Source organism: Lepisosteus platostomus, chromosome 2 (assembly GCF_059453375.1).
Source record: "Lepisosteus platostomus isolate fLepPlt1 chromosome 2, fLepPlt1.hap1, whole genome shotgun sequence".
NCBI lineage: Eukaryota > Metazoa > Chordata > Actinopteri > Semionotiformes > Lepisosteidae > Lepisosteus > Lepisosteus platostomus.
In genome coordinates this window covers 74,484,936-74,507,169 of record NC_142612.1, presented here as the reverse complement: position 1 = coordinate 74,507,169, position 22,234 = coordinate 74,484,936, and the positions used below count along the sequence as shown (strand labels likewise).

General features: G+C 36.0%; 1 protein-coding gene across 4 annotated transcripts in view; it reads right to left on the bottom strand.

Moving 5' to 3' along the window:
- Positions 1 to 22,234, bottom strand: part of rsrc1 (arginine/serine-rich coiled-coil 1) — a 116,455-nt gene that overhangs the window by 46,253 nt on the left and 47,968 nt on the right. For all 4 annotated transcript variants that reach the window (XM_088618136.1, XM_088618126.1, XM_088618152.1 and 1 more), the window contains one exon: positions 16,166 to 16,217. In XM_088618136.1, coding sequence (XP_088474262.1) covers positions 16,166 to 16,217 — 52 coding nt within the window. The remainder of the gene's footprint in view (positions 1 to 16,165; positions 16,218 to 22,234) is intronic.

Genomic DNA, 22,234 nt, shown 5'->3' with positions numbered 1-22,234 from the left:
TAATATACGACTGAACAACTCGGACATGTTTTGGAGCTGTGCGGAGGAGTGGGCAAGCATTATCCTAGCTATACAAGAGCAAGTCTTGCATCTGAAAAGGCTTGCAGCCACAAGGAAATCTTTCCCTCTTGTTTGGACCATTATTAAGTGTGATAAAACAATGCCTGAGTTTCATCTCCCATTCCAACCCCCCCCCCCCACCTCTTTGATGTGGTGAGAATTACCTTTCAGGACCAAAACTTTCATGTCAGAGACATTTCGACTGTGCTGCCTGATGCGCTCCCCTGGCTTTGTTCGTGAATCTTTGTTGTGGAGTGCAAATAGCAGTCCACCAGATTCATTCCAGCTTTCAATCTCCCTCCCGTTTCTTCCTGCCAGTCTATTATTACTTCTAATGTAAATGATGTTGCAAGAAGCGAAGGGCTCTTTTGATGTTTAATGATTGACCATTAGGATCATTTATGTTGGAATCAAAAAATTATATGAGTACATGCTAGGCATTGCAGCATATAAATATTTATGCATAATTTTCCCATTTAAGATATCTTTAAAACCACATTCAAATTATAGATGGGTCAGCGAGTGGACAGGTGGAGATTTGAGCTAGTTCTTATTTAACGGGATGACAAGTAATATCCAGCATGGTTATGTGTTCTGATAATGCAGTCAGAAATATAATTATAGTTTTTAATAGTTTGATTACATACATCTCTGGGCCCTAGGAGTCAATCGAATAACACCTAGATGATAACAATACAGCCCTCTGTTCTTGCTTTTTTTTTTTTGCTTTACTTTCATTTTACAATAAGATATATTGGAGTTTTAGGTAGCTGGTAAACACCTTAGTAACTAAATGAATAACCATGACTTTTATAGTACTGACCTGACAAAAATGTAATATTTCTCATCCAGCTATATCCAAAATACAAATGAATCTAGATAGATAATACTTTATTAATCCCGTAGGGAAATTGATGAAAAAAGTCAATATACCACCTGCTACATATTTTAATATTTGTATTCTTCCATATTATTTCATGCTCTTCTTTTAAAGCACTTAATACAACACTAACTGCATCTGTTAAACATTAGAAATTAGACATATTTAAGACTTTATTAAAGACTTTGTAAAGCGTGTCCCTTGCTTACTTGGTTCTGAATGGTTTTACAGTAATATTAAAAAAATGAAATGAATATAATTGTAAAATAAACAGAATTTCCACCTAGTTGAAACTCTCTCTTTCTGACACATTCTAAAAAGCCACAGAAAAAATGTTACAAATGTTAAAATCCCTCAACCCTTTGCTAAGAATATTCTGGAAAATGAATTTTGGAGTTGCAAAGACCCACAGCTTACCGATCCAGCACTCAGTGTCAATGGATTCCGTGGTCTAACTCTTTTAAACAGCTGCTGTAACAACACATAACTCTGTACTTCAGACAAGGAACTATATCTAATATATAAGTTTGAAATGCACTAAAAAATTTAAAAGCAAGATCTGCGATGGTATTTTAAGAACTAGCCTGAGCAGTTCAGCAGATGTTTCATTGCCGTAGGTACCTCCACAACTTCAAAGGCACACACATAAAATCCCAATAACACAAGAATAAACTTATTGACAATGTTTCTTTCGGTATTATTAAGGATGTTCTGACTGAGGTTTTGAACTTAACTATATAGCCAGGCAAGAACAGCCTATGATGCGAGTTGACATTCTTCACTGTAGCATTGTACTGTATTCCTTATAATCAGCTTCTTATAATCAGGTGTCTGTAACATCCAAAGAAGGCTCCACTGCTGAAACGTTGTGTTTCTTTTCAGCATGGAATAAACCTTTACTTTGCATCCTTATTATATACTACACTACACAAAACTATAAAATGCAGAGTATAAAATACTGTAGTTTTCATCAGACTTGAAACATACTGAAAAGTCTGATTGCAAGACTGTTGTATGCTGTATGTATTTCGTTAAAAGTAACATCTCCAGGTTGCCTTGATTACCGTGTCAGCCAAATGAGTAAAATGATAATTTTTTCTGGCTTCCCCTAAAGGAGGTTTTAGAACTTTACCGAGCTTGAGAAAACGTAAACCTTATGAATGTGAACAACATGGACTAAAATCCCTCTTCCCCAGCACACCTCCTCTGCTTTCCACACTATTCCCCCAGGTAGTCCTTTGCTGGTGTCCAAATGGCAGCAACCTGTTGTAAGACTTGTCTGGAGAAATAAAAAAGGCAAGCCTTCTGGCTAATTTATCCTTGGATTAGTATCCAGAGACCACTCCAATCTGCTGCACTGTTTCACTCTGAAAAGCCCTGCCCACTAGGCCCCAAACCACCACCAGCAACAAGAGACTAATTTCTTAATAATTAAAAACCCTAAGCTGAGACCCTGTATTTGTAACACCACCTGTGTTCCAAAAATAGCAACAAGCAGGTGTGCTGAGGTGCGAGCCTGCCATAGGTGGAAGAGCAGATGGGGCTGCTCAACAGCTTTCTCCTCTTTCCAGGGTCAATCCCTAAAATCCACATTTCCACCGCCCATTATCTGCAATAAGTTACTACTACGACTTCAAAGACATGCGGGAATTCTGGGAACACACAGGTGAAGAAGGGTGTTTTCAGCACACTTCAAAGTCACAAGATGATAAGATGATGGAAGTTTGAAATTCTAAACAGCTTCACTTAAATCTTTACTTCAAAGCTCTTGAACCTAATAAAAGTCTGAGAAATGACAATATTGCTTCTTGTCACCTATTGGTTTTTGCTGATGGTACAAACAGCCCAAACACAAAGAAAACTGCATGGGTTTTAAGGTTTAGGCTTGAAAAGATGTATTATTCTGTTTCTTTTTTACTGTTACACAAAAGAATTAGTAGGTTGAAAAATGTTCCAGCTCTTTACTGAGTTGAAGCTAACATCCGTGGCTGTAAGGCCAACTATGTGGGTTAAGGTGCTTTTGTCATTATTTTTGGGATCTACTATCGCAGTATCTTAAATGTTAGCAACTGAAAAAAATACCAGACTGCAGATGTCTGTATTCTGTAGATAAAATGTTTAAAAAAATGAGAACAACTACCTTCTGTAAAAAAAAGCAAGGCAGATTACACATATATATTTTGTATATAAACTGGTGTATGGAGCAGGGCCTTTTCAGCAAGCTATCCATTTTTTTTCCTAGCTAAACTACCTCTAATACAATGTTATCAAATGTTTCAACTGGCAACTTGGCTAAGAAAAATGTTTCAAGAAGACAGAAAAAAACCTCCTATAAATCCCTGAGCTCTAATCCAGCGGATTTAATGTGTAGGGATTATATATTTATCTGTCAGTGCTCATCCCATCTATCCTGTATTATATATCAGGAAAGCCAGCCTGTATTTCAATAAGCACACTAGCAAGGTATTAGGCATGTAACTCTCACTAGCAGCCATTACACGCTGTTCCAGTCCATTAAAGAAAATAATCCAATCACTTTGTAATTTTTTTTCGGCAAAATCACATTTCCACAAATTGTATTCCTCACCAATCTAAATAGTAAATACATATTATTGGCTCAAAATGAGTTTTTAGTTGCCACAGGCGAACCCCTTGTTGTTATTGTCTGGCTATGTTAGAGAACGAACAAGTTAAAAAGGTCATAAAGATCCCATTAACATCATGAGACTCTTTGACAGGACATAGAAGTGCTTAGTAATTGAGAGCTTCATTTAAAATATAATATGTCCGCATAAAAGCACAGATAAAATAGTGCTCCAAGCCTTACTGCATCTAACTTTTTAGTAATCAAAACGGAGCAACAAAATATCTGGGAAATATATCTGCCATAGAGGCTTATTTCATCTCTGTCTCCCAAACTGACTTGACACAAGATGTCAATAAATTTGCTCTAGAGCCTAGACCAAAAAAAAAGAAAAATAAGCCAATCGCTAACATGGATAAAGGTTATTCTCTTCGTTAACTGGTTAACTCTGTATGCTTTCTGCACTGACCGCAGGTGTCCATGAAAAGTGTTTCCCCAAAGATATGCAGAATGTAATATTTCATCCTAATCCTGACCAAGTAATTGTTCCTACAAATTAAATCACTTAAGCTGACAAACCGTAACACTTATGAAAGTGTTGTTCAGCTATGCTTAATGAGAAGTAACAACTTTTTGTTTAGCAACTGAAACAAGACATACTTTCATATTTATACTGTACAAATCAACTTGCCAGCTCTCCTATTTGTAGTGAACATTATTTCAATAATTCAGAACAAAAAGAAACAGCATTGGTAAAAATGTATCCAACTCTTCAAAATCAATATATTTATTCTAGAACTCAAGATACCGTATCATTGTTAAGACAATGTATTGTTTTGACTCAGTGACGGTTCACTTTACGTTTAAACGAAAGTAAAAGCTCTCACATTATCACACTCTAATTTGTACACTGTAATCATCTTAATTCCTTGTTACTGATTCGGACAATAAGCAGATAATTAATTAACAAATAAAACAAATGAAGTTTTACCTTTACCCAATAATAATATAGGGGATCTGTTCACATAAGAAAGAGTGACCGATTCGCCAATAACTCCACAGGTTTTCTGATAACCTACGGGACTGATGTTTATTTCACTGTACATTTACATTTAACCAGTTTAAAAGCTGAAATCTGAAAGTTTGTTCATTTTTTCTTCAAAAATAAATTAGCATTCACATAGCATTCTAGGTTTTCTATATACAGGAGAAAGCTTTTTTGGGAGAGTAGGATAACCTTTTTTGCAACATTCTTGACATTTCTCAAGTCCCCTACTATCTGACCAGACCCCACTAACATTTCATCACTCCCATCAGCCATCCTAAAGACTCCCTAAATAATGCCTCAGTACCATGTGCAGAATGCTAAAAAGCAATATCAAGTTTACAGCACTTCAAAAATGTCTACACACATGAAAATGTCTTTTGCACTCTTTTGGACAACTATACAGATCTTGCATAATCTGGTTAAAATACAAAAGTATGTTGCGGTCTAATGGGCAAACATAAACAATTCTACAAGTTGCTGTTCTTCATTCCCACATGAACCACCAGGACAACATCACCTACTGCATACCTCACTCATTTACACATGTGAATATGCTGACTGCAAACTCAATTTCTAAAATCTCATTTGCATGTAACTGTAGCACTGGACTTCTCTGATAAATAATCTGAAAGATGAAAAGTCCAATAATCCTCAAAGCCTTACATATTTATGGCAAATCCTATGATTTTCCACATTTTCTTGGGAAAGCCTGTGGCCCTAAACACAAAAGCTACAGGTCAAATGTGCAAGAGGGATATTCATTCCTATGATAAACTGATAAAATGTACAAAAAATGAAAATCTTTCAATGCTACAGCTATTGCTCAATATTACTTAAGGTTCCTTTTATTCTTATTCTTTTATTCTGTGATAATACTACAAAGTTACTAACACAGCAAATATCATAATCAACGTGGAAGGTAAATGATGAAGACGATACTGTCACTTATTTACTGTATGTCCTCAAAGCAAACACTGACAAATAGCTTTTTAATCAATCAGATGACCTACAGTATTAACAGGTTTGATTTTTTTTTTGTACACAAGTTCAAAACAGGTGGTTGCTCCAGGTTGATGTTACCAATTCTACTGCAGCCCTAACAGGTTATCGATGTCCCCAGTAAAACACAAGCTGGAATCTGGTACTGCTGTGGTGGTGAAGACCCTCCCGAGACACAGGTGATGAACAGGAAGGAGAGTAACTGCTGGGAGAGATCTGTGCAGAGCGTGGCACTTCAGCACAGACATCCTGACAGCCCTACTGGAAGGTTAATCTCACCAACCCACTGACCCACTGGTAATCATCTTGCGCTGTGGGTTTTTTTAAATTCTGATGGCACTCCAGCCAAAAGGAGTGAGAAATGCAGCCGTGGAAGAGCAACTCTGGGGTGTGTTGGAGAAGGTTCAAATAGTACAGCAGCATCTGTGATGAGTTCTAGCAACATGTTTCAACACTCATACATATGTCTCACAGATGTAAAAATCCCGGTCTGTAAGAAAAACGCCACATTAAGAATGTAAATAAAAGGGAATCTTTTTCAAAATAGAAAATGCATATTAAAATAACATTAATTCTTTACTTAGTTTCAAAGAATAGAAAATCTGATAATGTAATTTCTAATATTTAATTGAAAGGTTGAGGTACCTATTGCAAGTCTTTAATATAGCAATTGCTAAAATTTCTTTTTAAAAACAATAACATCTAATTAAATGCTTATTTATCTTTGCCACTCTCTGCTTCTCCTTGGATGCCAGAAGGCGTATGAGGCTCAAGGGGTGAAATTTCACAGTTTTTCACTGCTGATCAGTCTCTCTTAGAGAAATATCAAATGGTTGTGTATAAACATCCAACTGAAATTAACTTACTGATACTATAATATAAATAACACAACTGATGTAATTATAATATTTTGCATTTAGTGTCCAGACTTTGCAACTTTATACTTAAGACAAGTATCTAAATGATTAATACCTGAGAAGGTCTCAGGTAGTTCTTATCCTATGCTTTAAAACCTTTCTGTAAACTTCAAGTAGATCTCTATTTTTCACATACTTTATAAAACACAACAATGAAACCTGGATACACTTGGCACAAAAAAACTAAAAAAGACTCTAAATCAAGCTTGGTTTCTCTAGTTTACCACAAGATGTCTAATTAATCAACGGCCACACAATGAAAAGGGGGACATACTAACAAAGATGTTTTCAAAGGTGCCACTAATTCCACATTTAGAGTTTTTAAAGTGTCTTAAAGGAGAACGGTCTTAACTTTTTAAAGCAGCATCTGAACCACCTCTCAGGACAATATCACAGGTAAAAAGTACCTAAAGAAATATAAATTTTAGTGGCTCCGCTGCATTACAAGTTGAAGTGAAAAATTGTTGACGTAGACTACATTTTCTCAAGAGTTGCAAGTATAAATGACAAATGTATTCAATGCTGGTAACAGCTGATTGACATTGTATAATTCCTTACTTATCACTGTCCCTAAACAGCACATTGATGTATGACCTATCAACATTCAAGAGCTACGATACCATAACCCCATTTACTTCACCAGTTAACATCCAGCTGAGCTTAATAATGCAGACACTCGAGAGATCTAAAATTCAATGTCAAATAAAATAGATACAGTGTGCAGAAGGGAACATTACATACAGGAAAATAAATCCACAGACTTGTCTCTTTATTGTAAGCTTAGTGGTAATCTCAAGTCAGACTACAGATTCCACCCCAAAAAAATACGAAAAGACACTGTAGTAAGGACAGTACAGTGCTTCCTTGTAGATAAGACTATACTTCACAGGGAAAGAGTAAAAAAACAACAACTCTAGAGTTATAACACTGAATGTAAATAAGATATTTACAGTGGATGGAAAAATGATTCCCTATCACACAGCAATTTTTTCTACGACACCTATGCTGTCATTGTAACTTTGGTGTCCATCTCTGTTGTTACCATCATTAGGTTGTCTACTGCCTCTTAGAATTCAGTCTGAAGAACCGCACAGACACATTTATGCAACCTAATTTGTTGCTGCTCAGAAAAAAATTCATTAAATATCCACATAAAATACTTTTCAACTGCTAGAGAGATTCATGCAAGTCAACAGCTCATAATCACCTTTCAATCTGCAAGGGCATAAAACATTTCATCAAAGATGAACATCCTCTTTGACTGCCGGGATGAGAATCAAAAAATTATTAAAATCTAGTTTGGCGCAGGGTACACATTAATCAGAAACTATAATAAATCCACATGCTTCTTTTGACAGTACATTAGTCAAATAGTTTTGTATGATAACGACATTGACTAATGGGCTCAGAGTTAGAAGGGTCAATCATAAACTCATCAAATGCTTCATTTAATTTCTTAATTTAGACAAACACAATTTGTTTATGGGAAAGATATCAGGTGTTCTTGAATGAATAATGGCTATGAAACCAAACTCCATTAATCAGTCCTTGATTACAAATGACTTGGAGGTTGTTTATTCTAATTTCATTCATTTCGATCAACAAAGAAAACATGAGCAAATATAGCCATTAGGAATGGAGATGGCACAATTATTTCCTCATATTAAATAAGTGATGATAAATGGTCCAACACTATCTAAAACAAAGAGGTTTTTATTACACCAATTTAAACTAGTTGCGCTGCAAATAAATCAGAAAAGGTGTTGAGTAGTATATATGCTTTTAAATTAGAATAGCACCAATGTACAGAAGTTTAAAAAATAAAAAAGTCAAAAATGGAGAATGGACAGGGTAAAAAAATTCAGAAAATATTGAAATAGGTGACTATATTTTTTAATATGCTGGCTGTCTGACAGCTTGGTCAACAAATATGTAGATTCAAGAGAAATGAAAAAAAAGTTAGTGCTTTAAGTACGCAAACTGAACTTCAAAAATGTTCATCCCAGAAACCCAGTTGCCCTGAAAACAAATTAGAACAGCATGAAGCTTTTATTGATAAAATAACTTTAAAACATATTACAGCTAGCACCTTTGTAGTTCCAGACTAATATCAGAAAGAATTAAAATATACAATGTTCTGAGAGAATTATATATTAGGACCTACCTGAGTACTGAAGGAATAAAATCAATCACTAGTGAGTGGGAAAAGGCTGTCCCAATGAAAAATTAGTTTTTGGATTTGTCACTACTGAACATCAGACCACATGCGACTTCATCCTTATAAACAAATTATTGCAGGATGTGCAAGTCATACAGAAACTTCAGTCTAGATGTTGATCCCAGACCTGATCACAATCTTCTCAGTGTACATTTATGTAAATAAAGGCCATGTTATAAATCCTTTGTTATAGGTACTCTCTAAAAATATGACAACCACAGTGGTTAGATTAATACAAGCATAATAGAATGTGATTATGGCTATTTAAGAGGAAATGTCAAACATTTTCACAGGGCCAGTCTCGGAGACCTCCCTTCTCAATTGCTCATAAAAAACCTTAGGAAAGTGAGGTGTGAAGAATACCTACTGACTGTGGAGAATAAAAAAACTTCCTCTCAGAATAATTCCCTATGCAATCAGGAAATGTCTTCCACATGCAGTTCATAGTGTAGACAAATTCGTTTGAAAGCCCTGGATCTGCAGCAGACAGAACTGGGTAATTAAATTACTTAGGAAAGTTTACTTAACAGTAAATGGTTAGCAAAATTTAAGGTGATTTCAAATTTGCTTTCATTTAACTTCAATGGCTGGTCTGTAAGATTCATCTGCAAATAATTAGCCATGCATTTGCATCAAAATCGTTTATACCATATGTTGCAAAATTATGGAAAACAGCAAATTAAAAATATTCTTTTTTTCTGTTATGGAAATTTTACATATTGAGACAGCAAAGAAAAGGAGCTCTACCACCATGTGGTGTAATATACTTATATGACAAGGCCATTACTTGTAAAAAAAAAAGTCAGATGCATTTTGAACATACTTACAGCACCCTGTTTTGAGCACTCACCAGCTGCTATTTGAAAAAATGCCAAAAGAATAAAGAGCTCATTTTCCAATCCCCCACCACACACACGCGAGCACACGTAAGTATTTAACCACCCATTACAATCATTTTTTTCCAGTTCCAGTTTCTTATTTGGCATACAAGGGCCCTCTAAAGTTGAAGACAATTTTTGTTAAAATTTAACATCTAGAACATCTGAAACAGTTATGTTACCATTAAGGCAATAGTAGAACAGATGTGCATTACACTAAAAAGAATACCAGAAAAAAACAATTAAATTAAGCCAGTCACTGTAACAAACATACACAAGATACAAATTGTGAGCATCACTATTCAGTTCTCTCCTCGATGTCAATGTTAAAACATTACTTGCTATTTAACCACCATAATCAGTCTACTGGAAATTATTTTTATGAAATAACACTGAGGAAAATGAGCACAATTACAGTGATGACATTCTTGCAATTGTTTATTGTTTATGCATTTGAGGAACTTTAACAGTGGAGGAATGCCTGCACAAAGTATGAGAAAGAAGCATTAACAAAAGCTATATCCTTGTTGTGCAATGAAATCCCGTCCTACAGTTGCAGCACTTACAAGCAAAGCTCTATTAGAGCTGGAGATTGCACACAAAAAAATATCTGTGAGGGTCCTTACTAGAACATAAACAGGTAGTATAACTCCTGTGTTGGCATCCTTGCCCTGGCTTCTGGTGATATGCAGAATTAATTTTAAAATGCTGTCATACTGTATTTAAAGCACTGAAAGGAATGGAACAAGAGTACTAATCAGAGCCATTGTCTGGCTATCAACCTCGGCATGCTTTGAAGATAACTGATCCTCAGGGGATTCTATGCTGGAAAGAAGAAGTTGATTTTTGCGTTCAGAATCATCATGTCAGAGGGTAGTCCACAGCAGCAATTTTCACATCTATTTTTACATTTCCTGCATTCATATGCTCATGCGTTTTCTAACATGTACTTATTCATGATCTTTTTCATTTGTTTTTTCAAATGATCGTAACTTTGTGTCTTGGCCTTGGGAGCATGAACTACCTAGGTTGTGCCCCATCTAAGCCCATCTTCTTTGCCTCCCGCATTGAAACCATTACGCCTTCCGAAAGCCATAATTACAGCCTTTGAGTGAGACTGTGAGGCCACTGGACCCGTATCTTGGATATCAATAGGTGTTTAAATTATAGGCTGTCCCACATGCCTGAAGAAGGTAAAGGTTTTGAAAGTGAACACTTGGAAAAAAAATGATTTAACAGGGTTATCGGCATAAAAATGCTGTGGATTTGTTTTTTAAATCACACACAGATACCTTGAGAGACAGAAATTACAGTGTTTTACATGAACTTGTACTATATGTTTAACTTAGGTAAACAACATTTCAAAGTTTTACACAGCTTACACAGCCAACAGGCTAAAATTGATTTAATTGTCTTGCATCTTAATAAACGTGACACTTGAAAAGAACCAGATGCTGCGGCTTACTTTGAGCACCCAGTAGCTTCAGTGTGTTTGCTCTACACTGGCAGGCATGGTTAGGAAAGTTAGCGTATGGCTGGCATGAGGTAATTATTCCTTTCTTTTACAAAGTGAGACAATTCCTTATTTATTGGTTTTGTTATCAAAGCAACAAATCACTGACAGTAGTGCAATACCTGCTTTTCTGTCTCTGTTTCACATCATTATTATTAAGGCTTCAATAAGCAGTGTATAATGATAAACATGCATTATTTACTTGAAAATACACTGGATGCACTATATACAAACAAAACGGCACCAGCACCATGGGGAAAATACTATTATCCATTTTTAGCCACCTGCAATTCTATTCATAAATTCAGACTTTAAGAAAACAAGAGAGCATCTTACTTAACTTAACAGCTTTAACAATAAAAGCAGGCCCCTGAAAGTACTGAATTATCCCATTAGTTCCACCAGAGTAAAATGATACAGTCTATGTATGTGGTCTCTTCAGCCACATCTGTTATGGGCCATTTCGAAGTTCAGTCTCCCGCTGAGTTCAGATCACTTAATACTTCTATTTACTGTGTAAGCATTAGTCAAAACACAATTGTTTTTTTTTCTGGTTTCTAATGAGAATTATCACAAATCGAACATGAATGAGAAAAACATATGTCATGCAAAATATTCTCACTAGACCTTAGTCATTATAATGTTTTGAAGAATTAAATGGCAAACAAGAATCAGCATTTAAACAGAAATTAGCAAAACAAATTTAAAACGACGTAGGAGTTTCTTAGTCTATAAGCACAGGTCAGATGTCCAAGCATCAGAAGGAAAAAAGTTACTATAATAAAAATTACAAAAGACGATATGTACATCTTTAGCTCTTAACAGGTACCACACATTAAAAGGGTGGGGTTGGGTGTAGAGGTAAGAAAATCCAAGAAAAGTTCATTTAAAAAAACTGACAGCTTTACTAATGGAGGAAAAGAAGTCTAAAAAGTAAAAAAATGGAAAACGGGCAGTGTGAGGAAATAAAACGCAGGCACAAGTGGTTTAGGGAGCAAGTGACAGAAGCTGAGCTAAATCTTGTGTTTACACTGGGGATTATCTGAATGGATTGAGAGAGGCAAACTGAGCTACCCACGGTCAAGGGAACCTGCCGCTCTGTCAGCCTGAGGGCCAGAGGGACAAAGCACAGGCCGGGTAGGAAGTGACCCATAAACATATCGCTACAATGCTTTTATATAAAGCCAGTCTGCCTCCCACAAACCCCATATGACCATTAACTGGCCTGCAAGGCCTGCCAGGAGGCCTAATTACAGGTCTACAGAGCCCAATAACAAAAGCTGAAGAGCTTTAGCCGAGGGATGATCTGCTTTATACTGACTTGAGAGAGTCCATATAGTCACAAAAAAAGAAAGGGAGGAGGGGGGGTGGGGGGGCGGCTTTAAGGATCTCAAGAGACCCGAAAATAGAAGCTGAGGCTGCCAAACCGCACACAAGTGTACATAAGACGGGCTTAGGCATACCACTGTCGCAACATTAACATTCACCCAGCCCCTTGTTTAACATCTGCTCGCTCAGAGGACAAAAAAGAAAAAATAACAGAGGAGGAGAGCTACTGTGTTCATTTATATTATGATACTGTATACTGCTTCAGATTTGCTACAAAGTGGTAGAGAAGAAACAGGATAAGAATTGCAGTTCCATGATTTATTAAATTATACCCTTTGTGAACAAGGGCAGACACTAATTCTCTATTGTATTCACATTTTTTTTTCTGTATTTAGGGAGAAATGTAGCTGTTGATTACTTACACGTATCAAATTGAAAAGCATGCCAACAACTAAACTTGTCAGAGAAGAAGAGGGTTGTCTGGAGACAGAGGGCAAGCAAAGCAAAACTTCACAAACAATAGCACCTACCTTGTATTTCGGCAGAAAGTCTACCACTGTTGTAATTACAATTCAAGATGCAGTAACACTATATTCATGTAATACTACTCTACTGAATAACACAAAACATAACTGACCAGAGTCAGGAGATAACATATTTTACACAACATTTGAGCTACAGAAGGCTTCACAGCTGAAACTCTCTCTTCTCTTTTCAGCATGGAATAAACCTATTACTTGTTCCTTTGCAGACTACGCATGCTGACACAGCTACCCACCTGAACTACAGCACGTATGGTTTGCTACCTGGATCATATGTGGAGCTAATGACTAGTGTCTGTCATAATGTGGCTTAAAATGGAAGCATTTGTAAACCTCTGAACCTCTACCAGTCTGGCGTAACTGGCTTTCTTTCAAAACTGAGTCGATCTTTAAAAAAAGTAGCTAAATTTAAATTAATATTCACTTCGGTCCTCGCTAAACACACAGCAAAGGCAGACTCTACAAAGTAGAGGTTCACCGTCTACCTATGTCACTACAGATTCAATTATTATGGTGTGGCAGTGTCATTTTTACACAAGGATGAGATGATATTACACTGGGATAATATTGTAGCAATAATGTCTTGACAGCATGTGATGAATGTGTTAACTTTGAGCATGTCCAGAGAGGAACTGGTTCTGAAACAAGGGGATTTTGCTTGAAGAAGCTTTGCCAGAGATAATTTCAGGACCACATGCCTGATGAGCTTCAGTCCCATTACTCCCCTACTAGCTTAAAGAACTAGAAGCCAGGGTAGCCTTTGAATAAGCTGGGAACTCCCTTTGATGAACCCAGGCAGGGCAGATTTTCCAAACAAAGCTTACACTGCACATGAAAGTACTGAATTTCAAAATAAAGAATAAAGACATATACTAAAGTAAAATGGAACCATGATCCATTTTATTTTAATGGGTTTTAAAACTTATTAAAGGGTTTGTAAATGTGATTGACTCCAATGATTACAAGTATTTGTTCAGCCCATTATCACAAATGTCATGTTTGTAATTCCATTTCATGTAGAGATGCTTCCTACACTTCTTCTGACATTGGAAAACCAACAATAAGTTATTTATTTTAACTTGAGCTTTACAGAATAGGCCACAGGCATTTCTGGCTGATTAAACAAGGCTAAGAATGGTTCAAGAGACAAAACAATAAAAGGTTATGTAGGTATTGACATAAAATTAAATCTTCTGCAATTACATCAGATTTATATTGTAAGCAATCTTTAATTTACATTAGTATATACACCACACACAGTACCCATTCACACGTGATTATCCTCTGTAGGGCAGCTGCCCTTTTCACACTATTGCTGATCAAGAACTAGAAAAGTGTTACATAAACATGCATTACTCAACTTCAAATTTCAAAACAAGGCTGGTGAAATCATAAGCATATTAGCAAAGGGATGGAAACTGTAGCCAAACCAGCCTCCCAGCATGACGTAGGGCAACACACACACGCCATGTAGACCCACTCTCCAGATTTCAAGAACAGTTTTAATGAAGGTGCCATGTGTTTAAAATGTCTTTCAAAATCCATAGGTTCCTAGCAAGGATGATGTATAACTCCTGTTACCTTTAATATGCTTCCAAACCTTAAAATTAAAAAATGAAGGTTGACAGTTGTGAGCAGTATAAACAACTTGTGTTTTTTTGAGCTTCAGGCTGTCACATCTGTTTTGTAATTATACACTTCAAAGATGTGGCGAATAATATATACAATTTAAATAATGAAATATGAGACTGTTTTGGTTTTGTCATTTGGAAAATAACATAAATGGTAACCAAACTACGAGCACACATGCATTGCCTTGGAGCCTGAAGTTCGATATTACTTGGCAGGGTGTCAATAATTAATAATTACTCTTAAGTGCAACTCTAACCAGAGTTATTTATGGAAACCGAGACCCACAGTTGCGACTATTCAGTGTGAACGAAAAGCCCAGATAAAAGCTGCCACGCAGGAACTGAAGGTGTGGTTATCACATGAAGTTAACCTGGCTGTTCAGCAATACAGCTCCATTAAAAAACGGTCCCTTAGGGACGCACAATTTTCTGAGCCCATAAAGCTTGGAAGTGTAACTAATAAATGTAGCACGTACTGTATGTTTATTTAGATTCTGTACATGGGTAAAAAATTGAATATTTGGTGGTACCTTCCTACTCCACCCAATGGTTAGTAATCTGCTTTTATAGATTTTATATTGAAGTATATGAACTGTCCACCAAAATGAATTTATTAATGGGATGAAGATGAAACAGTACATGGGCAATTAGCAGACAGTTTTTGCTTCGCTTTTTAACTCACTGGGAAAGCAAAACAACCCAAACATGCACTGAAGAGGAATGGCACTCTGCTGTTCCTTTTGGGAGGAAATGTGATATTTCAACAAAGCATTTCAGAAAGCTTTCTCTAAACACCATTTCAGGCTTTATCTTCCTTGTATGTGCAAAAATGTTCTATGTCCATGATCAATTGATATAAGGTTGAGTGGCCTTTTATAAATTTCTTTCCTGAAAGTATCAAAATGCACTCCTTTTCAAACACTTGTGAAAAGGTGAACACAATGTTTTGTTATAAAAGTATATTAGTCAGCTACATTACTCATAAAATGCAATCCGTCTTGACAAGGAAGAGGAAGGCAGTGTTTAAGTTGCTAATGAACTAGAGAGCTCACCTGTGGACAACACATTAGCTCTCTGCTCTGGTTTCAGTGACAAGGATTCTACACTTACTCATACTGATGGTGGAGTGGAATGCTGGAAAGGCTACTCTGAATAAACAGAATTCAACTTGAAGACATTTTCTCTAATTGCCTATAATTCTATCCCAAATTCGCTGAGACTGGAATCCCAATAGACTGGTATATAAGTAAACTGTACTAATGTGTTGCTCATTGTGCATAATGTTCTACATACGTTTGTAATGTTTATTATTTTGCTATGTTACATCTGGATTAAATGTGTGCTAGGAAAAAAAAAACAGAAAGAAATTCATTCCAATCTTATGAACCTACTCTTGTACTTAGGATAATGTGGTCTTGGATTTAAAAAATGTCTTTATTCCTTGATACAAGTACAGTATCTTATACACTGGAATACATAACAGCATATTTTGTTTAGTCTCATTATTACTTTCAACATATCAAGTATGATAGAAATGACAAGAACATTTATAAATTATAATATTACCTGCAGCTTGCAGAACCAGCTGTAGTCTTGCTTTGGCCTGTTCAGCAGGGGTCTAAAGAATGACAAAAAAAAAAGTTTTAAAATGTCAATCGCAAGATTAAATCTAATTTAATGAACATGTAAAGGGATTTTCCTTTCTAAAAAATAACTACCAAAGGTCAGAAAGTTGACCCATCAAAGTATAAATACATTTCACCAACAAGAACTGTGGCTATGTGAAAGTTTGAATTGTAACTTAATGTCCCCGTCAGAACAGAAATATTAGGCACCTCATTTTAGTACACTGAAAACCTTGGCTTGAGACTATCGCAGTAACTATACTGTAAGGACGCACAGTGTGTCCTTAAGAATAACCTGTTTATGTTGTACACTACACAAACCCAAAATACATAAAAGCATTGTTCACTGAAGATATGCCCCAGGAAAGCAGGATAAAGGCCTTATCAGTAGTCTATCTAGTTACCATGCTGTGTGTTTGGAGAGACAGATGATAAAGTGCACACATTAAACAAGACTTTCAATTTCCAACCTTTAGAGTCAACACAGTGATTATTAAAACACAGACTGACAGATAATTAGGGTGCAAATTATCTATTAAAACTACAGTTATGACTATGACAATTGATCCCATCCATCAAGGCATGTCAGCAAATAAAATTTCACATAAAATGTCAAAGTAAAAGCTAAAATATCCCTAGTGCTACAGTATTTTTTTAAAGAGAGCAATCTTGCCAATAAAACAATGTCACCTGAATTAATTAACCTAGAAATTTAAGCTAAAAGAATCTCAAATTCTCTTTAAGTCTGACTTACAAAATAAAACATTCAAAGAGTATAGCATAGCATGTCAGGAGTATGCTAGAAACAACTAAATTTAGCTATTTAAATGTCATCTTAAAATAAGAAACCAGGGATGTACAAGTAAAGAAAAAAATAGTTATAATGGGCGATTTTAATTTCCCTAAAACAGACTGGGAAAACCTCCGTGGAGACATCAGCAACTAAAACTGAAATGCTACACCTGGTGACTACTTTCTCACCCACTTTATTAAACACTTATAATAGAGAATAAAGCTTCTATAAACTCATTTATTGTACAGTATATTAATTGGTCACCAAGTTACAAAAAAAGATATGACTGACATGGAATCAGTCCAGAGAAGAGCAACCATATACATTCTCAGGTTGAAAGCAATGCCCTACTCTGAGAGGCTAAAGAAAACAATCTTTAACAGTAGGACCTATCTTTACCAACCTTAAAGGCGCCTAGGGAACAAAATTAAACATTCAATATCCTCAAAGACAATGACAAATTAACCCAATGGACTTTTTTAAACATGAACCAGAGGCCACAAACAGAAACTCCATAAAGGTACATTTAGAATGAAGATGAAGAGTAACTTTCTTTGCAAGTGCCTTGTGGAAGTCTAAAACAAGCTACCTAGTCATCATGATGAAGCCAATTCACTGGCCTGTTTCAAAAAGCAGCTGGATGAGAACCATAGGTACTTACAACCAAGAAACTAGATGTATGTTTGTAACGTTTCCTATGCTTAGTTGCACATCTCCTGTTTTTTGGCATTATTATATTTAAACAGCTCTCCTTTGTCTTCCAATACAGAGGCTGTCTTCTGCTTCGTCCTTTGCCGTTTTCTTGAACTGCCTGCCTAAAACCTGATGCTTCGCTTTTTGGGGGGGGGGTTATTTTTATCCTGTTATAGGACCATGGTCTCATACACAAAATGGCTACTTTCCCGTATGGGCAGCTTCTATGAAAACCAAGAGAAAACATCCCTGCTATCTCGGTAATACCAATTATATGCTACTATGTGATTTCTTGTAAAGCCAAGCAATCTGTCAGAAGTGTATTCTCCTATGTATTTCTCCCATGCTGAGGATGTTGTATCACTTCATAGATTTCTCAGCTCTAGCACTATTTGATCCTCAGCACCATAACTCAAAAATAGCATTAAATAGGTCCGACTGTTTCACAGCAGCATAAAGACACTTCAAGCAGATTCAATCCGCACAGGCACTACTAACACCCAAAGCCTGGGAGTTCAATCAGTGATAAATAAATATGATCATGCACACACATCGTTTACCATTAATTATTTTACTCTGTAAGACTATTTTAAGAAACTGCAACACAAAATATCGCGGAAAGATACAATTTAATCAAGTAGAATCAATCCGAATGAAGCTCTAAAACCCAATTTGAGGCTTTGCCTTAAAGACAAAAAATAAAATCAGAACTATTAATTTCATGTGCATGATTACTATTACCAACACACTGACACTGAATACTTTAGTTAAGCCTGAAATTCAGAAGAGAAACACAAGTAAAAAAAGATTATATTAAATAATAAGGAACTATTACCGATATCTGTGTTATGCCTAGCATTTAGTGCTGAAGGGAAATAAGTTGAAAACTTAAAAAACGCACAACAACGAAGGGAGATGAAACATTAGGACGTTAAAAACAAGGACAGAGTGGGATAACAGCTACATCCGAAGGTTTCGCTGCTTTTTGACACACCTCAAAAGGGTTTGGTGTAATTCCAATATCCCACTATTAGATTTGAGGGTATTAATTGTCAAGAAAGAAGGATTGTTTCGTAAAGAACTTATAAACCTCGCCTGCTATAGATTGTTCTCACTGCTGGGGAGTTCTTATAATGCTGGCATGCTGGCTGTGTAGGATTAGAAAGAAATTAAATGCTAATAGGATCAAATTTGAATGTCGTGCCTTAGAATATCATTTAAACAATGCATTGCATTGCGGCATCAATGACAGTGTGGCACATATTATTCAGCATAAATTTGATTTATCAAACTGTAAACTTGTCACTTTGTAAAAATGTCAGTTTTCAGTGGCAGCAAGAAAATATAATGACCCACTTTAATGTAAAACTGTCACTCTCCTATATCTTCCGTTAGAAACAAATCACAGTTTTAAAAACACAGGTTTTCCACCATCAGTGCTTTCCTTTTAAACATCAATTCTTATCAGTCCCACTGCAATGCGCTAAAATGTTCTACATCTTATTCTAGTTTAAGTAAATATAGTTTTAAAGCTGTATTATGTTTTAATTGATCTCACCACAAAAAACTTTAATATGATTTTACGAATATTAACTTTACACTGCAGAAATAACAATATAAACGTACTCCACATGAAATAATTGCAATGTGATGCAATTATCTGGGCTATAGACTATTATAAAACTAGTCCCATCATTATGTTTGCATTTGTTTACAATGGTCTCTAACACGTGTCATGATACACCATATGATGTATATTCTACATTTTTTTTTAAAAAATGGAAACTTCTAATTGGTACTATTATTAAGAAAACTGAGTTGTTTATTTCATAATATGACAAATGATTACAGTATATTGGTCTGGATAAACACGTCAAATTATGAAAAGGACATTTCTGCCAAAAAACGTCTGGCACAAGCAGTCAAACTCTGTCACTTACCAACCTCAGATTAAGAACAAGCAGAGATACAATTCACATTAAGCACGGGCTAGTCTCTACAATTCCAATAAATTAAACAGAAACAAGACATTCTCGATGTATGAACCCAAGCAAACCATTCCCTGTGGCACTTGGCTGCCTGGACACTTATATACAATCCTGCTGAAGTCAAATACAAAATAGTCTTCAAATCTGGATGTTGTTAAATTCTCATTCTTACACTGCATTAAATACCAATAACTTTTGCTAGGGATCAAGGTTTTCATCACAGGAATTCTCTGCTGTGGCATGTAATGTATAGACTATTATATTAAAGTAAATTTTAATCTATTGCAAATTATGAATCCCAATTAAATGAGAAAAATGTCCGTCATCAACCACCGCTGCAAAAATAAATTTCCGCAGAAATTCAAAGTCCTTTTTTTTTTACCACCACCTCTTTGTCTACACGTGTTCATATGTCCAACACAAGTTGCAACATCAGTTTGACCAAGTCTCAGACGTTGAAGATGTTTCCATTCACAGGTTATGGCATCCTGAAGTGCCTACAGCATACAGAGGGGACAATTGCCAACTCACTTTCCACTGAACCATGCTGGGCTGTCAGATCCTTCTGTCTTTCTTCCTCTGGGAGCCCCACAGTACCCACAGAAGAGCGAGTAGCAAGAGCACAGTTGATTCATCTCTCACTGACAGCACTCAAACCGGCAAGGGAGCAGGTAAGCTCCAGGCAGAGGTTACACGGACCAGAGAAACACTGGACAACTCAAGTCTAACACATGCCACCAATTGGACTTTCCCAGTCAAAGCAAGCAAACGACTTTGACTCAAATCAAAACAGTAACACCTGGACATGTGAACTGCCCTGTTGCTGGATAAGCCACTAGGGAGTCCCCTTTTTACATTTCCTTTAGTGTAACAGAATACCAACTGTTACACACTATTTACTGCCCAGGCCTGACATCTTCTAAGACTATAGCCTTCACAATTGTAGATAATGATAGTAACCAAACCACATATTACAACATGATAATAAGAGAAGCCGTCAGATACAGGAAAAAATGCTCATTTACTGTTTCAAAGCGCTGCTGTGGAATAGGCCCCGTACACATCATGTCATCTGTAAACAAGCCTCAGGCACCTTTAAAAATAAGGACTAACAACTTTTGTAATTAGCATTTTATATGTAACAATGCTAAATGCATATACAATCCTACAAAGCTACCATGTCAATTTATATTGGAGTAATAAAATAATTTCTGTAGGGAAATATGTAAAATATAAATAAGAAGTGTGACATCATAAAAGATAAAAATGTTTTTCCTATACATGTCAATTTTGTTATCAAGATGTAGAAACAATTATTTAAAATCAGATTATTTCATGTGCACCCCAGACTAAAAAAGACTACAGACTACAAAACTCACTACTGATTGACCCTCAATATGCAATGTGCCCAAAAAGGAAGTTTTTACTTAACTTTAAGCTGCTCCTGCTTTTATCTGAATATTTTTCTAATTTTATTTGGCTGAAAGAAGTCTTTTTGTTCTGTGTTAGTTTTCAGGTGTGCGGCTTGCTTTGTCAGTCTAATCGGTTCCCTGGTGAGTGGTTTCCAAGGGCAATAATCAGAAGTTTGATGTCCATATGTGATTCCAGATAGATAATGACTACCGTAATTCATTAATAAACAATAAACCTTTAATTGTGCTCTCTAGAGACAGGTTTGCCGTCAAACTTAAACCCCCAGCTGGCTCTCCAATGTGAACTGCATTTGAAGTACATTTGCCCCTCAATTAGAGATTCGTCCATCAAAAGACCAAATGTGTGAATGCTGCAAACTAGCCAGTCACTGGGAGACAGGCTTCAGACACAAGACTCAAAAACTCTAAGGTTTATCTGTCTCCATACTACCCTCAAAAGTCTGGAAACAAAAGAAAAGCAAATACTCAGCAGTGTAAGGACCACTTTCATGTTTTTAGAATCTCCAAGACTTCTCATCAATTATTTTGTCCTTTTGTTGAAATGGCAGGTGCCAACAAGAGGATTTTTTTCATTTTAATCGAACCTCTCAGGTGATTGCTTACATTTTTTAATGGGGCATACTGGACAGGAGCAGTACACGAACACAAAATGCATGCAAACAGTTCTGCAGAAATGCTTAAAAAAAGAATTAGTCATAGTTGAATACTGGGAAATCAACAAGACAAATGAAGCAACTTAATCCCCGTTTCCTTCGGTTTATGCTGCATTGTTTTTGTGACATAAGAATAGCAGCATTTCACTTCCTAATGCAGGTTCACTAATCTCTTAAGGATATTATACAGAAACCCAGAAAACACAGAAAACAACTAAATGGGCTAATAAATGAATGCAATAAAATTAAATTATCAGTGCAGAACAAAAACTTAAAACAATAATGATCATATTCCTTTGAGGTCACAGGAAATGCGAAGATTTGTTTTTTAATTATCCTGTTCTTCACTGTCCTTGTGCTTTCGGATAAAGCCCATAGTGTTCAGAAAGCATTGCAAAGCTATTAAGCAGCTACCCAATGCACTCCAAAGGCATGTGGTCATTAAAGAGG